Source organism: Choloepus didactylus, chromosome 11 (genome assembly GCF_015220235.1).
Source record: "Choloepus didactylus isolate mChoDid1 chromosome 11, mChoDid1.pri, whole genome shotgun sequence".
NCBI classification, from domain to species: domain Eukaryota; kingdom Metazoa; phylum Chordata; class Mammalia; order Pilosa; family Megalonychidae; genus Choloepus; species Choloepus didactylus.
Window position 1 is genome coordinate 60,835,052 of NC_051317.1, and position 23,976 is coordinate 60,859,027.

At 41.6% G+C, this 23,976-nt stretch overlaps 1 protein-coding gene across 1 annotated transcript in view; it reads right to left on the reverse strand.

The window, feature by feature from the left end:
• ADAMTS12 (ADAM metallopeptidase with thrombospondin type 1 motif 12) overlaps positions 1-23,976 on the reverse strand; it is a 459,352-nt gene that overhangs the window by 165,987 nt on the left and 269,389 nt on the right. The window contains exons 4-5 of the mRNA XM_037799243.1: positions 13,941-14,137; positions 11,552-11,635 (exon numbers count right to left, since the gene is read on the reverse strand). Coding sequence (XP_037655171.1) covers positions 11,552-11,635; positions 13,941-14,137 — 281 coding nt within the window. The remainder of the gene's footprint in view (positions 1-11,551; positions 11,636-13,940; positions 14,138-23,976) is intronic.

The following is a 23,976-nucleotide window of genomic DNA, read 5'->3' on the forward strand; positions in this document are numbered from 1 at the left end:
TTTTGTCATTTCAACTTTAAGAAGTATGGGGTTTTCTAATGTAGATATGGATAGAATTTACACTCCAGGAAGCTGTAAGAGAGTCAGAATGGGGACCAAACCTGCACCTTGGAATAAAAGCACTTGGAGAGTTAGAGAAAGAAGATGGCAGCACAGAGAGGAGTGGAACTTAGTTAGTACCCCCAGGGCAACTAATAAACAACCAGGAACATCAGGTAAATGATCTGGAATAACTGCTGGGGGACAACTGTGACTATCCACACATTGTGCACCAACCTGGATTGGGAGGAATGCCTGAGATGGCAGCATGGAATCTGTGAGCAGAAACTGTGGAAGTGAGCCGGGAGCCCCTGCACTCATGGCAGCCCAAACTGCAAAGCCTTGTGAAATAGAGAGCAGCACTCTCTGAACAAGTGAATATACCTCAGGCCAGCTCCAGCTGGGGTTTTAATTGGCAAACATGGACTGCTCAATGCAAGATGCCAATCCCCAACAAGCAGACAGAGGCTTTCAGTGACAACTGACCTTGAAGAGCCAGGGGACTTCTCTGTCTCAGAAGGGGGAACCCAGAGGACCGGGTGATATCTCTGGCCGATGGGTGAAACTGGGGACCATGGAATGACCCCAAAAGGGGGCTTTCTGTCCCTTTTTCTCTCTCTCAACCTGAGCAGCTCAGTGGAGAAACCCTCAGCCATTTTCAGTTCGCAGCGCTCTGCAGTGGAGAAAGTCTCAGCCATTTTCAGTTTGCAGCACTCTGACCCAGACAAGGGTGGAGACAGCAGAGTCAGAGAGACAAAGAACCTATTTAAATGCAAATGAAAATTCCCTAGGGAGTGTATCTTCCCTAAGAGGAAAGAGGTGGTGCCCAGCTCTACTACCGACTTTCCATTCAGAACCAGACCCCAGGGCCTGGGGGAAAACAATCAAACTAGAACAACTTAAGCTGAGAATTAAAGGGGTCACACATCCTCACACCAGTCAGGAGTGGCAGACTGACAGGCACCACCTCCTGGACAGGTTAGGAAAAGCACAGTGCCTTGAGGCCTCACAATGTGGGTAATCTTCCAAGACACACCCTCAGGGAAACCTGGTGCTGAATATTTCCTTCTTCTGGGACCTGACCCAGTTCTGGTCTGGGAAAACCTGATAGGGGTAACCAAGGAAACCAGATGCCTAGACAACAGAAAACTACAACCTACACTAAGAAAAATGAAGGTATGGCCCAAAGGGACAAACTTACACTTCAACTGACATACAGGAATTGAAACAACTAATGCTAAATCAATTCAAAAAGTTTAGGGATAGGTGACCCAAGATGGCAGCTAGGTGAGACAGGGCAAAAAAGACCTCCGTGAAAAACACTAGATAAAAACCAGAAAGTGATCCAGAATACCGGTTACAGCGATGCGCCAGCTGGACGAGGTCTGCTAGTATCACAGGGGCAGTATACTTGGTGAAACCGGGAGTCTGCATTCTGAAACGAGTGAGTAAGCTGGCTGGAAGACCCGCAGCTGTGCGACGTGGGGAAGTCAGGGCTTGGCATTTGGAGACTGACTGGCACTTTAAAAAAAAAAAAAAAGGGAAAAACCCAGGAGCGGCTGCAGTTGTGGAAGTGGGAACCATGCAGTAAAACACAGCAAGAGGGGGCTGGGCCGGCCTCTTGGTGTCTGGCCTGGAAGATAGTCCGCTGCAGATACCCTCAGGGCCGGGGGAATGGAGGGGAGAGCTGGAAGCTGAAGGAAACCCCGTGGCTCAAGCAGGCTCCCCGGAGGGCTGGATAAACTCCTGCCTGGGGCTGTGCCCAAAGCCCAGAGCCCCACCAGTTGTCCTAGAGCTGGGAAGGAGGAACTGTGCAAGGAAGAGGGGGTTGAGATGCCCTGTTCAGCCATTTTTGCTTCAGGCTGAGAGCGCCGCTGCATGGCCTGGAAGCCTGGGGCTTCCCTTGAGGGACGGCGTGCACTGGTGACGTAGCATGGCATTCCCTCGGCTGAGCCCCTGGAGGATCGCGGGTGTGAGGGGGGACCTGCTCAGAGAACCTAGGGATGCTGCGCCAAGTCCGGTGGTTTGTGGGACAGCGAGAGAGAGGGTCTGGGGCTGAAATGAAATGAAGGCTTAGACTGTTGCGGCAGCCTTGAATCTCCAGGAACCTGGGGGATTTGAATATTAAAGCTGCCCTTCCTCCCTGGCCACCCGTACAAATGCCCCACATTCAGGGCAGACAGCTCCAGCAACACATCCAAACTGAGTTCTCCAACTGAACCCCACAAGAATCATTTCCTCACACACCACAGGAACAAGGTTGAGAACTGACTTGAGGGGTATAGGTGACTCACAGACGCCATCTGCTGGTTAGTTAGAGAAAGTGTACATCACCAAACTGTTTCTGAAAAATTAGATCGATATCCTTTTTTTTTTTTTTACAACTTGAAAGAACCCTATCAAGCAAAACAAACGCCAAGAGGCCAAAAACAACAGAAAATCTTAATGTATGGATAAAACCAGACGATATGGAGAATCCAACTCCAAACACACAAATCAAGATACCGGAAGAGACTCAGTACTTGGCAGAATTAATCAAAGAACTACAATCGAGGAATGAAAACATAGCAAAGGATTTAAAGGACATCAAGAAGACCATGGCCCAGGATATAAGCGACATAAAGAAGACCCTAGAAGAGCATGAAGAAGACATTGCAAGAGTAAATAAAAAAATAGAAGATCTTATGGAAATAAAAGAAACTGTTGGCCAAATTAAAAAGACTCTGGATATTCACAATACAAGATTAGAGGAAGTTGAACAATGTCTCAGTGTCCTAGAAGTCCACAGAACAGAAAATGAAAGAACAAAAGAAAGAATGGGAAAAAAATAAAAAAAATTGAAATGGATCTCAGGGATATGAAAGATAAAATAAAATGTCCAAACTTAAGACTCATTGGTGTCCTAGAAGGGGAAGAGAAAGGTAAAGGTCTAGAAAGAGTATTCAAAGAAATTGTTTGGGAAAACTTCCCCAACCTTCTACACAATATAAATAAACAAAGCATAAATCGATGAAAGACACAATGGAGACATACAACAGCAGATCTCAAGATGCAGAAGAAAACACTCAGGAACTGGAGAACAAGACACCTGAAAACCTACAAATGGAAGAACAGATGGGGAAAAGAATGGAAAAATATGAGCAACATCTCAGGGAACTGAATGATAACATGAAACACTTGAGTGTATATTTCATGGGTGTCCCAGAAGGAGAAGAGAAGGGAAAAGGGGCAGAAGCAATAATAGAGGAAATAATCAATGAAAATTTCCCATCTCTTATGAAAGACATAAAATTACAGACCCAAGAAGCGCAGCATACCCCAAACAGAATAGATCTGAATAGGCCTACAAGACACTTCATAATCAGATTATCAAACGTCAAAAATAAAGAGAATCCTGAATGCAGCAAGAGAAAAGCAATCCATCACAAACAAAGAAAGCTTGATAAGACTATGTGCAGATTTCTCAATAGAGACCATGGAGGCAAGAAGGAAGTGGGGTGATATATTTGAGATACCGAAAGAGAAAAACCACCAACCAACAATCCTATATCCAGCAAAACTGTCCTTAAATATAAGAGAGAGCTGAAAATATTCTCTGACAGATAATGAGAGAGTTTATGAACAAGATACCTGCTCTACAGGAAACACTGAAGGGAGCACTACAGACAGAAAGGAAAAGACAGGAGTGAGAGGTTTGGAACACAATTTTGGGTGATGGTAGCACAGCAATGTAAGTACACTGAACAAAGATGTCTGTGAGTATGGCTGAAAGAACAAGGTTAGGAACATGTGGACACCAGAAGGAAAAAGGAAGGATAGAGATTGGGACTGTATAACTCAGTGAAATCTAGAGTACTCAACAATTGTGATAAAATATACAAACATGTTTTTTCATGAGGGAGAACAAATGAATGTCAACCTTGCAAGGTGTTAAAAATAGGGAGGTATTGAATGAAAAATATAATCAATGCAAACTAGAGACTATAATTAACAGAAACATTGTATTATGCTTCCTTTAGTGTAACAAAGGCAATATACCAAAGCTAAATGTATAAAACAGGGGGACATAAGGGAGGGGTATGGGACTCTTGACATTGATGATGTTTTCTGCCTCTTTATTCTACTTTACTTTAGTGCTATCTTTCCTTTTGTTGCTTTCCAGCTGTCATGTTTTTCCCCCTCTCTCTCTCCCTTTTTTCTTTTTCTTTTGTCTTTCTACATTCTTTGATTTTTCCTCCTGCTTTCTGGAAGAAATGGAGATTTCCTTATATAGATAGTGGTGATGGTGCTGAATACATAAATACATGACTATACCATCAATTGTTTACTCAGGATGGAATGTATGGTATGTGAACAAAGCTGTCAAAAAAACTGGTTGATGAAACAATCTTGAGGGCACTATATTGAGTGAAATAAGTCAGACACATGAGAACAAATAGTGCAAGTTCTCACTGATATGAACTAATTATAATATGTAAACCCACAGACATGAAATATAAGTTACCAGGATATAGAAGGAGGCTAAAGAATGGGGAGCAGTCACTTATTATGAGCAGAATGTTCAACTAGGTTTAACTTAAATGTTTGGAAATGGACAGAAATGACGGTAGCACATTGTGAGAATAATTAACAGTGCTGAATGGTGCATGAATGTGGTGGAAAGGGGAAGCTCAGAGTCATGTATTTCACCAGAAGGAAAGTTTGAGGTTAAAAGATGGGAATGGATAAAATAGTGAACCTTCCGGTGAGCAATGTCTATGATTAACTGTACAAATATTAGAAATCTCTTTCATGAACCAGAACAAATGTAGGACACTGTAACTAAAAGTAAATAATAATAGAGGGGTATATAGGGAAAAATATATACCTATTGTAAACTATATACTACAGTTAGTAGTATTTTAACATTCTTTCATCAACAGTAACAAATGTACTATATCAATATTATGAGTCAACAATGGAGGGGGATGGTTAGGGGGATGGGAGGATTTGAGTTTCCTTTCTTTTTTTTGGTCTTTCTTTTCTGGAGTACTGAAAATGTTCTAAAAATAGAAAAAAAAATTAATCGATGCACAGCTGTTTGATGGTACCAGGGGCAAGTGATTGTACACTTTGGATCTTTGGATAATTGTATGGTATGTGAACAATCTCAATAAAAATAAAATAAAATAAAATAAAATATAAAATAAAATAAAATGAAATAAAATAAAATAAAATAAAATAAAAAAATAAAATAGATTCTAACTCACTGGATTTTCCAGTCTGCTGAACAAAAAAAAAAAACAAAAAAAAAAAACAAAAACAAAAAATCACTTGGAGAGTTAAAAACCCTCAGAGACTGAAACAGATAGAAACTGTTAGAGCTGGTGTGTTGCCATGAATTATTTATACATGAATCAACTGGGTAGGCCAGAGAATTGTTATAAAGCACCAACAAGAATCAAGTTTTCTAGGCACCCACGTTTTGACTGAGAAAAGCAAAGTACAGGGCAGCTCTGAGAATATGAGCAAGGGATATTTTTCTGCCTCAGAATCCTATTTGTGTCAGAAGTGATGAGGATAAAAAAGACAAGAGTTGTAGAAAGTTGCTGATGGAAGAGACATGGGTAACCCTGCCTCAGTATTCCCCACCTCACATCCACTTTCCACAGAGCCCCAGAGCCATCTCTCTAATGACTTTTTCTCCATTTCACTTGTTAGTTTAGGATTATCCAGAGGTTCCCACAGGATTAGGCCCAAGGCCTGCCATGGCTTAGCCACTATTGACCCTCCCCTTCACCCACTGACTTTGGCCCCATTCATTCACCCTTTCATTCATTTAGCCATTGAACAAGTATTTCTTGAAGGTTTATTATGTGCCACAGTGTTAAAATGGTGAGCAACATGGGACCCAACCTCTGCCCTTAAGTCTTACATCTTATTGGGGGGGATCTTCATTAATCAAGTAGTAGCACAAATAACTTAAATTACTACTGTGATACATGTTACGAAAGGAGAAATTCATGGTGTTATGGGAGTGTGTGACAGAATCTGACTAGTCATGGAGGTCAGGGAATACTTCCTCAAGGAAATTTTACTTGAGCTGAGATCTGAGGGATTAGTAGGTGTTAACTAAATGAACATAAGAAGGAAGACAGTCCAGGCAACACCACCTATGGCATGAGGTAGCATGGAGAGTAGATTATTGCCATATTCCAAAAGCAAGGGGGTGGGGGGTAGGGCAAGAGATGAAGTAGGGAGTCAGAAACCATTGAATGGTTTTGAGCTAGGAAAGGGGATTAGAGAAGGGGTGATAGAAGGGTGGATATGATAAGATTACCATTTTGAGATTATTCTGGCTGCAATGAGGGGACAAAATTGAAAGGAATCCAAGCGGTTTTGAGTAGACCAAAAAATATTCACAACCCTAGTCTAGGAGAAAGATAACTGTAGCTTGGATTAGTGATGAGTTGTTATGGGTTGGGTTATGTCCCCCAAAACCATATGGTGAAGTCCTTACCCCACTACCTGTGAATGTGACCTTATTTGGAAATAGGTCCTTTGCAGGTGTAATTAAGTTCAGATGAGGTTACACTGAGTTAGGACGGTCCTGTGCTGGTTTGGATGTATTATGTCCCCCAAAACACCATTATCTTTGATGCAGTTTTGTGTAGGCAGGAAACATATTGGTGTTGATTGGGTTGGAGATTTTTGACTGGATGTTTTGGTGGAGATGTGATCACTGAACTCTGGGCAAGCTCTTTCACTGGATAATTTCCATGGAGGTGTGGCCACGTCCATTCAGCATGGGCCTTGATTGGCTCACTGGAGCCCTTTAAAAGCTCAGACAGAAGGAGTGAGCTTGCTACAGCCAAGAGGGACACTTTGAAGAACCCACAGAAGCTGAGAGAGTAGCCACAGATGACAGACAGTTTGAAGACAGCTATTGAAAGCAGATTTTTGCTCCGGAGAAGCTAAGAGAGGACAAACATCCCAAGAGCAACTAAGGGTGACATTTTTGAGGAACTGCAGCCTAGAGAGGAATGTCCCGGGAGAAAGCCATTTTAAACCAGAACTTTGGAGCAGACAACAGCCATATGCCTTCCCAGCTAACAGAGGTTTTCTGGACACCATTGGCCATCCTCCAGTGAAGGCACCTGATTGCTGATGTGTTACCTTGGACACTTTATGGCCTTAAGACTGTAACTGTGCAACCAAATGAACCCCCTTTATAAAAGCCAATCCATTTCTGGTGTTTTGCGAAAAGGCAGCATTAGCAAACTAGAACAGGGCCCTAACCCATTATGACTGGCGTCCTTACAAGAAAAGGAGAAGAGACACAGACACAGATAAGGGAATGTCATACAAAGACCACGACACACAGGACAAGATGGCCTTGGAATGTCAGAGACAGAGACTGGAATTATGTTGTCAAAAGCTAAGGAATGCCTGGGGCCAGCAAAAGCTGGAAGAAGCACGGAAGGATTCTTCCCTAGAGACTTTAGAGGGAGGGTGATCCTGCCAACACCTTGATTTGGACTTCTGGCCTCCAGAACCGTGAGAGAATGAAGTTCTGTTGTGTTAAGTCACCCAGTTCATGGTAGGGTCATTTGTTATGGCAGCCACAGGTAACCAATATAGAAGTAGAGACAGTCAGATGCAGGAGGTATTGTGGGGATAAAATTGAAAAAAACTTGGTGATGGACTGGATATGGGGGAGAGTGGGAGGTGTCACGGAAGCCTTCCAGATCTCTGGCTTCTACAACTGGAAGTACAATGATGCTATTCACAGAGTCAGACAACTCTAAAAAAATACCAGATGTAGGTAGAGGTAGGCAGGTTTTGACTGACTACTTTCTCTCCTGCCTCCAATACAATCACTTGTTTCCTTTCTATCACAATAGGATTTCCCAGTCTCCCATTTTGTGCTCCAATAATAGTGTCACATCTACAACTCCTCATATGCAAAGTGCTAGTTTACGCTAAAGCCATTGCCATGCAGTTCCCTCTATCTGGAATGTCCTTCCTCACTGATGAATTCTTTCTCATCCTCTAAAATCTAGCTCAAACATCATTTTCTGCAAATAACCCTCCTTGGCTCAACTCCCCAAGTACTCCTTTTTAGTCTCAAGGCAATCTCAATTTGAAATTTTCTACTTTGATGCTTGTCTCTCCCAGCAGACTCTTAGCTCCTCAGAATCAAGAAATTAGACTCTTATTCCGATTTGTATCCCCAGTGGCTGGCACAGCATCTGACGTATGGTTGATGCACCACAGCTCTTTTCTCACTTCCAAATGATGAAAAACAGGGCATGGAGCAATCATGTGACTTCCTCAGAGTCTCCTAGTTGACGATGACAGAATCAGGACTAGAACTCAGGTCTCCTTGGTCAAAGTGCAGTCACATTCCATCACCGCACACTGTCCTTCCTACCTGCACCTGCTACCTTGATGTTATTTAAGTGCTGGAACCATTGTCTGCTGTGGTTGAGGTTGCTGATTAGTCAAAGAAGTGAAGAATGGCTTAAACCACTTTCTGAGAATCAGAAAATTGAGAATTATGAATGGCAATTCTCCAAAGAGCTAGCAATACTGTCGTCCACCTGTGAACCTTCTACCACTTGGAGATTCTATACAAACCTAATGAGGAAGATGTTGCCAAGTGGGAGGTAGGGAGCCATGGTTTTCTGCAGCAAATCATCTGTGTCTGTTGGCACTTGAAAAATCAGGTTAGGAAGAAGAACAATGTAATTGCAATGGGGTCAGGGGAGCAATGGCCAATTAAATCCTTGCACACATCTGTAGCTAAGCATGCACATATGCTCAATCATTATACAGTAGCAAACATTTGTACACCAATGTGTCAGAGTATAATTTTCAAACAGGAACATAATTTTCATAAATATATATTAGTGACCACATATTAAACATTAATTTACCTTATTAATGAGGTAGACATTAATGGCAAAGCTGGTTCAAAGACAGAAGAAACTGATATTCAGTGAAAATTAAAAAAAATGTTGGAATAAGATTGCAAACCATAATCTTCAGGGTTATCTTGTCTGCTGGACATAAATAATTTTAATCGACTGGATTATAACCATTTGAACCCTATCAGTTTTCTACATTTTAACATGTAACTTCATATCTGAGCCCTAATCACTAGTAAATAATAATCAAATGAAGTTACATTCCATAGAATCACACAGATCACATTAGACATTATAAGCCTGCAGTCTCTGTTTTCCCTAGTTTCCAAGTTTAGGATAAATTTTCTTATCTAAATTTTCATGGGAAGGGAAAGAATACGTCTGTTGGCATTCCAAGATACCTAAAGTAGATCTTGGGTGACAGGAGAAGGGGGTGGATAGGAGAGACAAGGAAAATGGATCCAGGCTCCAAGGCCATGTTATTATCTTTGAAACAACTGTGGAGGCTTCTCCTGCCAAGGAAAAAGTAAACCCTGTCCTGGACATCTGACCAAGGGTCTCTTGCTGATGGAGGGCTGAATGATGTCCTTCTGGGTAGATCTCAGCTTATGGTTAGGCTCTATAGATTTTAAGGGCATTTCATCAGGTTGGCTCATTTGTTCATTCATTAAGTTTTACTTCATTCATTCATTATTCATGTCCCAGGCACTGTGTAAAATGCTGGGGGTATACTGCAGAATAAAGAAACATGGTTCCTGCCCTTAAGGAATTCACATATAGAGTGGCAGAGATAAATAAGAAAAGAGTAAACAAATACAAGGAATAATAATAAGTTGCAAGAGTGTTATCAATAAAGGAAGTGATTGTGTTTTGTGATGGGGAACAATAAGTGGGGTCAGCTTTAAATAGGCTGGTCACTGAAGACGTCTCTGAAGAGGCAGCATTTAAACAGAAACCGGAAGGGTGAGAAGTGCCAGCCATAAGGAGAGCCAGGGGAGACGCATTTCAGACACTGGCAATGACAAATGCACAGGCTGGGAGGCTGCAAAGAGCCTTGGTCCCATGAGTGAGAGGCTAGTAAGCAAGGGGGAGAGAGACAGAAGAAAAGGCTGGAAAGGAGGGTGGAGGCAAGATCATGAAAGTATCTACAGGCCATGGTAAGAAATTTTGGTTTTGTTCTGAAAGCAAGAGAAAAAACCACTGAATGGTTTTGTGCAGTGAAGTAACTTAATTTGTATTTTACAAATTACATCTGGCTGCTATGGATTATATGACATGCTATGGAGAATAAGGAGTGTAGTGGTTTGAAAATATGTTCTTAAATTTCATCCATTCTTGTGAGTGTGAACCACTGTAAGTAGGATCTTTTGATGAGGCTACTTCAGTTAGATGTAACCCACCTCAATCAGGATGGGTATTAATCCTATTACTGGAGTCATTTATAAACTAAAGCAAGATAGAGAGAAAGCCATGGGAACAAAAAGGTGAAAACAATGAACCCGGAAGAGAAGGGAGAGACCAGCAGACTCTGCCATGTGCCATATAACAGAGGAACAAGGATCTCCAACAGCTGGTCTTCGGGAAGAAAGCATCATCTTGATGATGCCTTAATTTGGACACTTCCCTGGGATCTAACCATAACCAAATACATTTCCATTGTTTAAGCCCAACCATTTCATGGTATTTGCTGGAGCTGCCTAGGAAACTAAAATAAGTGGTAAGGCTGAAAATAGAAAGACCAGTTGGGAGTTCACTGCAGTAGCCCAGCAAGATATGATAAAGCTTAAAGTAACACAATGACTGCAGAAATGAACAGTGGATGGTTTGGGGCATATTTTGGAGGTAGGAGCCTTTGGGTCTCACAGTTGGATATAAATGGTAAGAGAAAGAAAAATCAAGAACTCCTAGGCTTATGTAACCGGTACATGATAGCATTATTTACTGAGATAGCAGGTTGGGGAATAGGGGAAGGCAGAATTGTGAAGATTTTGGCAGGGAGTAATCAAGAATTCCATTTTGAACATGTTATATTTCCAAGTCTGAGCAAACTATATCGTAGCCAGGTTGAGATGCCAAGTAAGCAATTCAACATGAGTAAGAGGTCCAGACTTGAGGTATCAATTGGAAGTCTCAGAATATAAGATTATATATAAATTTCCAAGAACAGATGAAATCACCAAGAGCAAGAGGCAGATAGACAAGAGGGCCCAAATCTGAGAGGCTTGTTTTAACATGCAAGAAAAAAATACAGAAGTATAAAAGGTTCAAGATTCCCATCTCCCTCCTAGCTTTTATTTAAACTACTCAACCATATCATGACATAGTTTATTTCCACTAGAGGACACACTGACTGACTGCTGTCTGATTTTTGTTTTGCTGGATGCAATGACTCTCAGGTGATTCCACCTATGTAATTCTTGGAAACTCCATCTCCCACTTGCAAAGCTCCCAGGAAGATAACATAGTAATATTATTTTCCTCCTTAATGGGCTTCTAAATACCTTTCTGTCACTATTTTTCATGTCCATCAAGAGCTCTTCTGAAAAAGGAGGTAAGGAGTGCGAGGACACAGGGCAGGAGAATGGAAACAAAACTCTTCTTACCTCTTCTTCTTCAAGCAGAATGAGCCGAACCACAACAATATGAATTGCATTGCCAATGCTGGGGTTATGGAACAACCCAGTGACCTGGAGTCAAAAAGGAAAACCATTAGCCCTAGATGAACATATAATAGATAAATGCCAGAGAGGAAAACAAAACAAATAAAGGCTGTCTTATAAGTTAGGAATATTTGGTGGAGTGCAAAGAATTGTGAGGTATACCCATGGCCTGACTCACATTATGATATTTAAGGCTGATTTGTGATTAAGTTGTTCTTCGAAAGTACAACCTTTCTGGGGTCATGGATTGCCTGTGTGCTCGAGGGGTTGGTGCTTTTCTTCTCTTGTACTCTCTCTTTCCTGGCCCAAGGTCTTCTCCTCTTTGATTATCAGTTAGCTGAACACGAAAACCTTAGCAAGAGGAGCTAAAAATGTCTTTAAAGAAACATCCTAAGTGAGTTTCATTCTTTTTATGATTTGTGTCATTTGCCAGCCTCCAATTTATCTGCAATTATAAATTCTTCCTAATAGGAAAGTAATGAAGCATCTGTAGAATAAAATGACCTCAGGCCGGAGGAAACTAGCCTTTCTCAGCCAGAAGGAAGGAAGGAAGAGGGAAGGAAAGAAGTCTGCCTAAGCTGATATTCGATTTGGGAGTGAACTTCAGCATTGGAATGACATTCTTCTTGCATAATGTCTGATAATTTGCATTAGAATTAGCATCAATTAAGGAGTGATTTTTCTGGTTCTTCAGAGAAATAAAAGCTTCTTTTTAGCTCCCCCCAAATAATGTTTGCTTTGTAGACAGAGCTGGAGATCTGTGACTCTGCTGGTCAACTCCAAACTCAGGGCATTTGAAATATCTTAGAATATTCTGTTTTTTTCTCTAATGTCTCACTATTTGTATCATAAGTAGTCTGAAGTGCCAGAAGAGCCAAAAGTAATGCTCTTTAAACTTAAGTTTACCTTATTTTTAATGTTTAATCTGCTTGAATAAATTTTCCCTCCCTCTTTTCATATGGGGAAAGGAGAACTAAAAATTAAATCAGTATTTAATTGTTGTAGTTCCCCTGTTGGCCTCTAGAGGGGATGCGGTTTCTTTCCCCACTTGACACTCCCCAGTATGAGGGGCTCTGGGTTGGAATCTTGAGGTCAAGTACCTTCCAGGCCCCCTATTAGGAGTGGATACAGAGCCCATCTTCTGGATTTTTCTTTTTGGAGATGAACCTTCTTTGAAGTCTTCTTCCTTATGGCTGGTGCAGTAAGAGAGGCCTATCCTGCTTGGAAGGAGGTACCCCACCCTTCCACCCTATCACTTCTTTTCTGGGGTCAGAAACAGGGTGGAGCACAGGAAAAGGGAGGCATTCAGTCCTCTGGGGAACCAAAGGCAAGTTACACCACAATCATCTGTGAAACTTTTAACACGGCACAAATTCCTCGGCCTCAGGCCAAAGAGTCCCATGATGCCTGGGATGGTGCCTACAGCACACGTAAAGGGAAAGCTTGCTTGACGCTGAGGGCCTGCTGGGTCTGGACACTTTGGGAGTCTTCTCCGTCCAGACAATCCTCAGCCAGTGCTTCTGAACCTGGGCTGCCTTTGAGAATCACCCAGGAAGCTTTTAAAAATCCATATGCTCAGGACTCAGATTAAGTAAAAAGACTCTGGGGGTCATGCCCAAGGCATTAGTATCTTTTAGAGTTTGAGAGGCACTGCTCTAGGCTGTAGAGAAGGAGAAGGGATTTTTTTGTGGTGTCCATAGTCTAATTCATCAGATAAAGAATAAAGACAGGATTTGAACGAGGAACTCTGATAAAATAAAATTGTTCATCTGCTTGTGCTTGTGCTTTGGGTTGCTTCCTTCTTTCAGGACCACTTGGGGGTTGCTGTGGCCACAGCTGCTAGTCAGGAATTCAGGAGATCTCAGAAAAAAATATCTTTCCCCATCCCTATAGGACTAACAGCCTCTCTGGGAAGACAGGGAGCATTAGTAATGAAAGACAAAGATTAAAATCAGTGTTTACCAATTCCAATCCTAGATCTAATGATGTTGACGAAATCATGTTCTGGTTCTTTGTATCAGTTTATTCACTGGTGCACTAACATAAAATGGGGGGGGGCACAAAGTAATACTAAAGGGATGGGGTCACTTGATAAATACTTAGTGGATATATGAAAATGATAACTTATAAATTTTCCCAGGATAGACATTTTTAAGGTAAGACTACTTTATCCTGAATTTTCCATTTCCATTGACTGAGGGAATAAGATAAAAAAGAACAAAACAGGTCTCTTTTATTATTACTATTATTATTATTATTTTTAGTTGGGGAGTATTTCTAATGACATTGATTCATGTCATCAGACTACCCAGCCCCAAGCAGCCTGGCATACCATGTTCATGATGGTGAGAATGTAGGATTCCACGTTCTCACTCCCATGATATTCAACCATCTTCGTGTCGGCCACCACCAGCGTCTCCACCCATCTCTCTTTGCTGATGGACCGCCGAGAGAGGCTTCTGATTGGCAAGTGGTTCCTCTCCCACATCTCTCGCTGTAGCTGTTGCTTTTGGGAGGTACCAGTGCTGTCTAAAATTAAACAGAAGACAGTGGGTTACTTCTGATCTCTCACATATTACCCACTTAGGTTTGTAAAGGTGCAAGGCCATAAGTGCAATTGATATTCAATAATGCATGAATTCAGTGCCCTTACAGACATAACTAAAATGAAAGACAAGATTAATTTAAATGAATACCACCAAGATAACTGAAATTTGAGTCTCACAGGGAGGTTCAAAAAGTAGATCTTTGAAATTATTATCAATTTCATTAAAGTAGATCCCTCACTGTTAAAAAGACATGACAATCATGAACGGGAGTTTTCTCTTTCCTCTCTTACTCCTTCTCTAAATTATTCAGTGCCTACAATGTGCAAGCAATTATTTTGTACCCTCATATACATATGAGGTACATACTACTATCTCCATTTTACAAGTTTGGAAATTGATGCTGAAAGTGGCTGTTTAAATAACTTTCCCAAAGTCACACAGCCCATCCAGTCAGTAGAAGATCTAGGATATTCTATGCCCCAAAGTCATGCATCCTCATATATACCACACTGACTCCCACGGGGTAAACACACAAAACCAGGGTAGATGTAAGCAGGGAAGATCATGAAGATCAGGGCATCCCACTTCCAGAAGGTATAAAAAGAGCTGGAGAAGATCCAGAAAAGAACAATAAACTTGTCAAGTGACAGGCTTCAGTAAAGATATAATCCATGAGGATATGGTTTGGAAAGCAAAGCTTAAGAGAGGCCAAAGTCTATAGAATTATGAAGAAAATAGGAAAGAAGGTAAACAGAATCATTCTCAAAATCCCGTAATACCATAACTAGAGAACACCTCCTTGAAACTTGAAAGAGGTTTATGAGAAGCCAAAATGGAAGAAATACTTCATACATCAGGAAGCACATACTTAACCCAAATCTAAAGAGGTCGCCAAATCTAAAAGTTCCAGTAGGCTCAGGGTAGCTTGGGGAGTTGAAGAAGGATGAACTTCAAGGGATGTGGGTAAGGAAAGAAGCCTGGGCTGATGGAGGGCAGAGTCTTGGTATATGAAGATTTTTATCAGGAAGACTCCCCAACACCTCTTACCTCCCCCTCAACTGCACCCAGGCTCCCCGGCAGGGTCAGAACGTAGGAGCAGAGTGGCAAACCACATGCCCTCTTCTTAATCTCTGGTGGTGGGTGCTGTGGTTGTTTGGGACTATGTACCCCAGAATCCATTCCTGTGGGTGTGAACCCATTGTAAGAAGGACCTTCTGATGAGGTTACTTCAGTTAAGGTGTGGCCAAATTTAATCAGAATGGGTCTTAATTCTATTACTGGAGTCCTTTATAGGCAGAAATTAATGCAGACAGAAAAAGCCACAGGAAGCAAGAAGCTGAGAGTCAATGGCATCTGGAAGAGAAAGGAGAGGCCAGGAGAGGCTGCTATGTGAATTGCTATGTGACAGAGGAGCTAAGGACCAAGGACCACCAGTAGCCAGCCGACCCCAGAATTCCAGTCATTGAGAAGAAAGCATCACCTTGTTGATGTCTTGATTTGGACTCTCCCTGGCCTCAAGACCACGAGCAAATAAACTCCCATTGTTTAAGCCAACCCATTGCATGGTATTTGCTTGAGCAGCCAAGGAAAACTAAAACAGGTGTCCAACCTCAGTTTGAATATTTCTGCTGGTGGGGACACTCACCAGCTCAAAAGGTATCTTGTTCTGTTAGGAAGTTCACTCCTACATGAGCTGAAATCTACCCCCCTGTGATTTCCCTTGTCCTTTGCAACAATTCAGAGCAAGGCTGGGCCACTTTACAGTATGTCAGAGGCTCCCTTCCTGTGCAGCCTCCCCTTCTTAAGGCCCCATCTCAGACACTGAACTGGGACAACTAAAACCATATTACACACTCACACTCACGCCACATACACATACACACTCATGCACACACCACACTCACACACACAAAACACACATTCACACCACACACAAAACACACTCACACATACCACACACACACCACTTTGACACACTTTCACGTATACCACACAGACACACACAAAACACTCATACCACACACATACACACTCATGCACACAACCACAGTATTCTTTAGGATGTAGAGTTAGTTACACTGTTGTGCTATGTAATGCTTCTTGGTTCCTCAGTTTTGCTGTCTATGTGAAGTTTGAACTCATTAAATAATATTTACAAAAGAAACAGTTGTAGATCTAAGTAAATTCAAATTCTATTATTGTTTTACTTGAGAACAATAAAGTTGTACTTTGATATAATATTTTAAAAAATAATCCAGGATTGTGTAAGCCGTCAGAGGGAAGTCCTGTGAAGGTTTCTAAATGGAGAGAGAGTTAACTCTTCGTCTGTGGTGGAACAATTTTCTATTCACCTTCTTCACTTTCGTTGCAGGGGTTAAGTATGAATTCCCCAAGAAATCTCCAGAGATTTTCATCCACGGTTTCTAACTCTCTGCACCCCTACCTATCTCCCAGTCTATCACACTTTCACAAATTTTTTGAAGCTCATGGGAGGGTTTCCAATTCATAATCTGCCTTCAAATTCCTCTGTGTAAGCTGGACAGGCAGCCACACCTGAGCAAGGGACTCTGGCCCACACAGGTTTGCGTTCTCTGGAAGGAGAGTGAGCAGACTCGGTTGAGTTGAGAAACCCTATAACACAGGGTAGGTGTGATCCAGTTCTCTCAATCCCCTCCCATGCTTGCCATGTGAAGACGGGTCTCCTGCAAGCTGCAAGGATGCCTGGTGCTCTCCAAGGAGCTTACACTCTCAGGAGACCCACACAGCAGCTTCTTCATCCAATCCCCTCACAGAGCCCTGGGATGGGCTCCCCCCTCCCCCTGGGCTCCTGCAGGCTCAGCCTTCCCACCCTCAGCGCTGGTCCCTTTGAGAGACTTCGGATAGTTTCAGGTGGGAGAGAACACGCCACGCCCAGTCCCTGAGTGAAAGCAGGACCCCGAGATCACAGCTGTGGGTCTCCGGCTGAGGATCCTCTCTCCTCCCAGGCATCTAAGGCGCAGAGCCAGCAGGAAGGTGGTGGCATCCATCAGTGAGGAGCTGGCAGAAGGGAAGCAACATCTCTCTGATACCCTCAGTCCTTTCTTTCTTTCCCACTTGTCCTTGTTTATTCTTCCCTTCCTCTACCCAATGCTGAGAAAGAGAGTTTAGAGAAAGAAAAACAAAAAAGGATGTTTCTAAAGCCCATCAAGTTATTTTCATTTTTCCAGCAAGTAGTCAGCAGTAACTCAGTAAATGGTCACAGGAGAAAATGTAGAAATTAAAAATGGGATGTGGTAAAGGTATACATCTATTTTAAAGATCTCAACAAACCTCCATTAAGAGCTTTACTATAAAAGCAGGTCCTGTAGTAAGTGTTCTATGCACAAAACCTCATTTATTTAAGCCAACAATTCTATCAGTCCTGAAATTAACACTATCTTATAGATGAAGAAACTGAGGTTCAAAAAGATTAGGTAGTAGAGATGACTGAAGTGTCCATTAACTGAGGAACGGGTAAACAAAATGTGGTATATCCATACGATGGAAAGTTTTTCTGCCATGAAAAGGAACAAAGGACCATTACCTACTACAACTTGGATGAACCCTGCTTGAAAACATTATGCTAAGTGAAAGAAGCCAGTCACAATTTGCCACGTATATGATTCATTTATATGAAATATCCTAAATACGCAAATCCATAGAGACAAAAAGTAGATTTATGGTTGCCAGGAGCCAGGGAGGGAAGGCATGGGGAGGCACCACTAGCAGGTACAGGATTTCTTATTGGGGATTAAAATGCTCTGGAATTAGATGGTGGTAATGGTTGCAAAACATTGTAAATTTATTGGAAGTTCTGAATTGTACACTTTTAAATTATTAAAATGATGAACTTCGTGTTACATGAATTTTACCTCAATAAAAGAAAAAGAAAGATTAGGTAATTTCCCCAAAGTCACACAGTAAACAATGGAGCCTAAATTCAGCCAAGTCTGATCCCACTGTGGCATCAACAAAAATATATGGAATAGATTTTATTATGGACAAGCCCTACTTTACCCTCCTATGAATAGAGAGGAAGAATTATGTGACATGATCCTTACCCTTACAACAGCCAATCTAATTGTGGGTAATACAGCAAGAATGTATGAAAATATCATTATCAGGTTTCAAATAATTCCCAAGTGGAGGGACTTCAGTTACATTATGCATAGTGTCAGAAGCTTTGCAGAAGTGATAGGATTTGAACTGAGCAGTGAGGCAACTGAGCTGAGCGAGAGCATTATGTTTATTTGAACTAATCCTGCTGGGTCCCAATGAAGTCATCCAGATTTGACAGAAGAAATGTTTCCGTCAAGCAGGTTTAGAAAGTATAAAAAGCCAGGCCTCTCTCTCTCTAGCTAAGCCAACTTGGCAGGTGAAATCACTGCCCTCCCTGCTACATGGGATCTGACGCCCAGGGGAGTAAATCTCCCTGGCAATGTGGAATATGGACCACACTCCCCTTTGTTCAGTGTATGGATGGATGAGTAGAAAAATGAGGGGAAAAAAAAAAAGGCACCCAGTGTTCTTTTTTACTTTAATTGTTCTTTTTCACTTTAATTTTTATTCTTATTAATTTTGTGTGTGTGGTTCAAAAATTAATGTTCAAAAATTAATTTTGGTGATGAACACACAACTATATAATGGTACTGTGAACAACTGAATGTATGCTTTGTATGAATGCATGGTATGTGAATGTATCTTAATAAAAATGAATTAAAAAAAAAAAAAAAAGCCAGGCCTATGCATGTGTCTCCAAAGCCAGCTAGTTCTTCATGGGCAAATGAGGTGCCCACAATGCTGAGAAACTCCCCTAACTCCTGTCCCCTACACTCTAACTTCTAGGCTGCCAGAGCAACTAGAAATGCCTCAACTGGAGATTTTCCCACACTGCTGTAATTTCCTGTACTTGAGGGGCTCTGTAATTAGGCGTCAAGCATCTCAAAGGCTAGGAAGACATCTCCTTTAGCTTTGTACCCAGGGCCTAACCCTGTGCCTGGCAAACAGGGCACCCATTAAATTGTTGATGCATACATGGAGGAAGAAATGAAGACGAAATGGAACCAATTTATGAAACACAAATAAGGAACAACTGCAAGTGTTTCCTACTTTTAATCCATGTGATGACTTGTTTCAATTAGGGAGTTCTCCCAACTGAGGCTGAGAAGTGTTTGTTTCAGAGGAGGAATTGAGCCAAATTCGGCAGTTTAAGGAAGGACAATTTCCAGTCCTCACAAAAGCACTGACTTTCCTTATCCTGAGGCTAAGGAAGTACAGAGATTTGCCCAGGGTCTCCTGAGACATGTAGGAAAACTTCTGTACTAACAGGGCAGAGGTTCTAGAGATCCCTGGAAACAAATTATTCTGTTGTTGCTTTTTTTTTTTTCCTCCAAAATGCCATTTGGGCAGTTCTTCAGAACGTTCTCCCTTGTTCAAAGCTTCCTTAAGTAGCAGAAAGCCTCGATTCCATGTTAGAGCTTTTAACTGCTGCTGATCTCTCAAATTGTCTGTAGTCAGGCATGGATCATGCCTTGACAAAGCTGCATCAAGGAGGATGTAGTAGTATCAGGGAACCAGGAGAGAGATGGTTAATTTTATGGCTATGCTTGGCTAGGTCACGGTGTCCACTTGGGTTAAATACAGACCTAATTGCTACTGTGGAGGGTTTTTGTAGATGGGATTAGCATCTACAATCAGCTGAACTTAAGTAAAGCCGATTACCCTCCACAGTGTGGGTGGGCTTCATAAGACCAGCTGCAAGTCTTAAGAGCAAGAATTGAGGGTTCCAGATATCAGAAGAATTTCTGCCTCAAGACTTCAACCTCTACTGCTACTGGAATTTCCAGCCTGCAGCCCACCCTATGGAATTCAGACTTACCAGCCATCACAATTGTATAGCCAGTTCCTTATAATATATCTTTACTAGGTAAAGGTAGCTAGCTAGCTAGATAGATAGATACTAATATCCTATTGATTCTGTGTCTCTGAAGACCCTGAATGGATACAAGAAATGAACATCAGGAGTGGAAGATTCTAGAAATTACAAAGTTTCCTGCATTTTAAAGGGTGCTTTTCAGTGTTCTAGTAATTTCCAACACGGGTAATGGAGCCACCTCTTCTGCTTAGGAAATTCTTCAAGGCTATGCCTCTGACCCAACTTACTTCATCTCTCATCTGGATTTTGTCTACTTCATATCCAGATTTCCTGTAGAGAAAGAGGATTTCTGCCCATTCTGTCAGGATTGACCAGTAATTGGAAAGCGGCCACAAATTGGACTCACTGCTTGATTTAAGATCCAGCTTTCCCCAGGATGATCTCAAGTTGATCTTCTCTATGCCACGCTATGACGCTTCCAGAAAAGTGAGGCCCAGTATCCCATGCCCACCTCCCTGCCACCAACGTGAGTGAGGTTCCTGAGACAACTCAGCAAAAATACAACACAAACACTAACAGCTACCTCTGAGAGAATGCCTTATTAAGAGCTAGGTCTGCGCTAAGCACTTTTCCTGGATTTGATCATTTATCATGTAATTTGCACAATAACTGTGTGAACTGTCTTATTATTGCCATTTTAAAATGAGAAAAAATGGGACCAAGAAAGTTTAAATAACTTGTTCAAAGTCTTACAGCTAGTAAGCTGCAGAGTCAGAATTTTAGCTGAGCCAGTATGAATCTCATTTAGGTCGGTAGAATGGAGATGGGGCTGGGTTCCAGGGCTTTACCTGTCTGGAAATGGCAGTATATGGAGTGGATCATCCAGTGAGAATCTGGGCCAAAAACGAGTTGACTCTCTGCCCTCCAGACCCTCACTAGTCATAAGCAAAGCTTGAAGGAAATTTGTCTTGTAGGGAATCTCAACAGATAATATGCGACTTTATTTCTGGAGATAAATAGTGTCTTGCTTCTACACTATAATCCAGGGGTTGGAGAAACAGCACTAGGATAAAGAAGAGGGAGAACATCTCTCGACTGGTGGGCCTTCCCAGCTTCTATCCAGGTCCATGGTTAACAACTGCTCACTCCGCAGCCCTCTGGGGCATGGCCTGCACAGCTTCTGCATGGCGTCATTGCTAAGCCCATGACCTTGGACGAGGGTTCTCAACATCTCTGTGTAGAGAAAACTGAACTCGATTCCTACTTTTAAAATTATTTTAGTCATGAAATCTTTTCTTCAAACAAAGGTTATACAGAAATCAAGGAAGATAAATACTCCCCCAAGCTGCTGTAATTATCCGAGTATGGCAGATGCTCCAGGGGAAGGGGGACTCCATGTAGCATTTTTTTTTGTTGTTTTTTTTTTTTAGTAGTCACTGATCATGGTTTATCTGGTGTTTTAAATGGTATGACATGTTTGGATAGTTGGTTACACTGTTTACAGGTAGTCTTTTTTTTTTTTTTTTTTTATCATCATTTTATTGAGATATATTCACATACCACGCAGTCATACAAAACAAATCGTACTTTCGATTGTTTACAGTACCATTACATAGTTGTACATTCATCACCTAAATCAATCCCTGACACCTTCATTAGCACACACACAAAAATAACAAGAATAATAATTAGAGTGAAAAAGAGCAATTGAAGTAAAAAAAGAACACTGGGTACCTTTGTCTGTTTGTTTCCTTCCCCTATTTTTCTACTCATCCATCCATAAACTAGACAAAGTGGAGTGTGGTCCTTACGGCCTTCCCAATCCCATTGTCACCCCTCATAAGCTACATTTTTATACAACTGTCTTCGAGATTCATGGGTTCTGGGTTGTAGTTTGATAGTTTCAGGTATCCACCACCAGCTACCCCAATTCTTTAGAACCTAAAAAGGGTTGTCTAAAGTGTGCGTAAGAGTGCCCTCCAGAGTGACCTCTCGGCTCGTTTTGGAATCTCTCTGCCACTGAAGCTTATTTCATTTCCTTTCACATCCCCCTTTTGGTCAAGAAGATGTTCTCCGTCCCACGATGCTGGGTCTACATTCCTCCCCGGGAGTCATATTCTACGTTGCCAGGGAGATTCACTCCCCTGGGTGTCTGATCCCACGTAGGGGGGAGGGCAGTGATTGCACCTTTCAAGTTGGCTTAGCCAGAGAGAGAGGGCCACATCTGAGCAACAAAGAGGCATTCGGGAGGAGGCTCTTAGGCACAAATATAGGGAGGCCTAGCCTCTCCTTTGCAGCAACCATCTTCCCAAGGGTAAAACTTATGGTAGAGGGCTCAACCCATCAAACCACCAGTCCCCTATGTCTGTGGTCATGTTAGCAACCATGGAGGTGGGTTAGGCGAATACCCCTGCACTCTCCACAGGCTCCTCAAGGGGGCACTACATCTTTTTTTTTTCCTTGTTTTTCTTTCTTTTTTTTTTTAACTTTCCCTTCTTTTTTAAATCAACTGTATGAAAAAAAAAGTTAAAAAGAAAACAAACATATAATAAAAGAACATTTCAAAGAGACCATAACAAGGGAGTAAGAAAAAGACAACTAACCTAAGATAACTCCTTAACTTCCAACATGTTCCTACTTTACCCCAAGAAAGTTACATAATATAGCAACATTTCTGTGAACTTGTTCCTACTATATCCATCAGAATTTAACAGACCATAGTCATTTCTGGGCATCCCCAGAACGTTAAATAGCTTATCTGTTCTTCTTGGATTATTGTTCCCCCTTCCTTAATTGCTCTCTACTGCTAGTTCCCCTACATTCTACATTATAAGCCATTTGTTTTACATTTTTCAAAGTTCACATTAGTGGTAGCATATAATATTTCTCTTTTTGTGCCTGGCTTATTTCGCTCAGTATTATGTCTTCAAGGTTCATCCATGTTGTCATATGTTTCACGAGATCGTTCCTTCTTACTGCCGCGTAGTATTCCATCGTGTGTATATACCACATTTTCTTTATCCACTCATCTGTTGAAGGACATTTGGGTTGTTTCCATCTCTTGGCAATTGTGAATAATGCTGCTATGAACATTGGCGTGCAGATATCTGTTCGTGTCACTGCTTTCCGATCTTCCGGGTATATACCGAGAAGTACAATCGCTGGATCGAATGGTAGCTCTATACCTAGTTTTCTAAGGAACTGCCAGACTGACTTCCAGAGTGGCTGAACCATTATACAGTCCCACCAACAATGAATAAGAGTTCCAATTTCTCCACATCCCCTCCAGCATTTGTAGTTTCCTGTTTGTTTAATGGCAGCCATTCTAACCGGTGTTAGATGGTATCTCATTGTGGTTTTAATTTGCATCTCTCTAATAGCTAGTGAAGCTGAACATTTTTTCATGTGTTTCTTGGCCATTTGTATTTCCTCTTCAGAGAACTGTCTTTTCATATCTTTTGCCCATTTTATAATTGGGCTGTCTGTACTACTGTCATTGAGTTGTAGGATTTCTTTGTATATGCAAGATATCAGTCTTTTGTCAGATACATGGTTTCCAAACAGGTAGTCTTTCTTTTTACATTACGTAGCAGTGTACACAACTTTGATACATTTGGTACACAAAACAAGATGGTTTAGAACAGTTATGCACAAAACATGCAAAGTTGGATTTACACATTGGAGTCCAGAATGTGACTTAATGGGGGAGGAAAGAAGTTGGACTAGGCATTTTGGATGAAGGAACCAGAAGGTATATAATACATAGTAACCATGCATTCTGGTTTGAAAGACAACTGCAGCATGTGCAACATTGGCACTGGTGCCTCAGAGGTGAACTATTTTATACTAACCAGTTTGGGACTATCCAAGATAAGTATCTTATCCAGCATCAGTATACAGCTGTAAGGTTTTATGAATCATTCCTA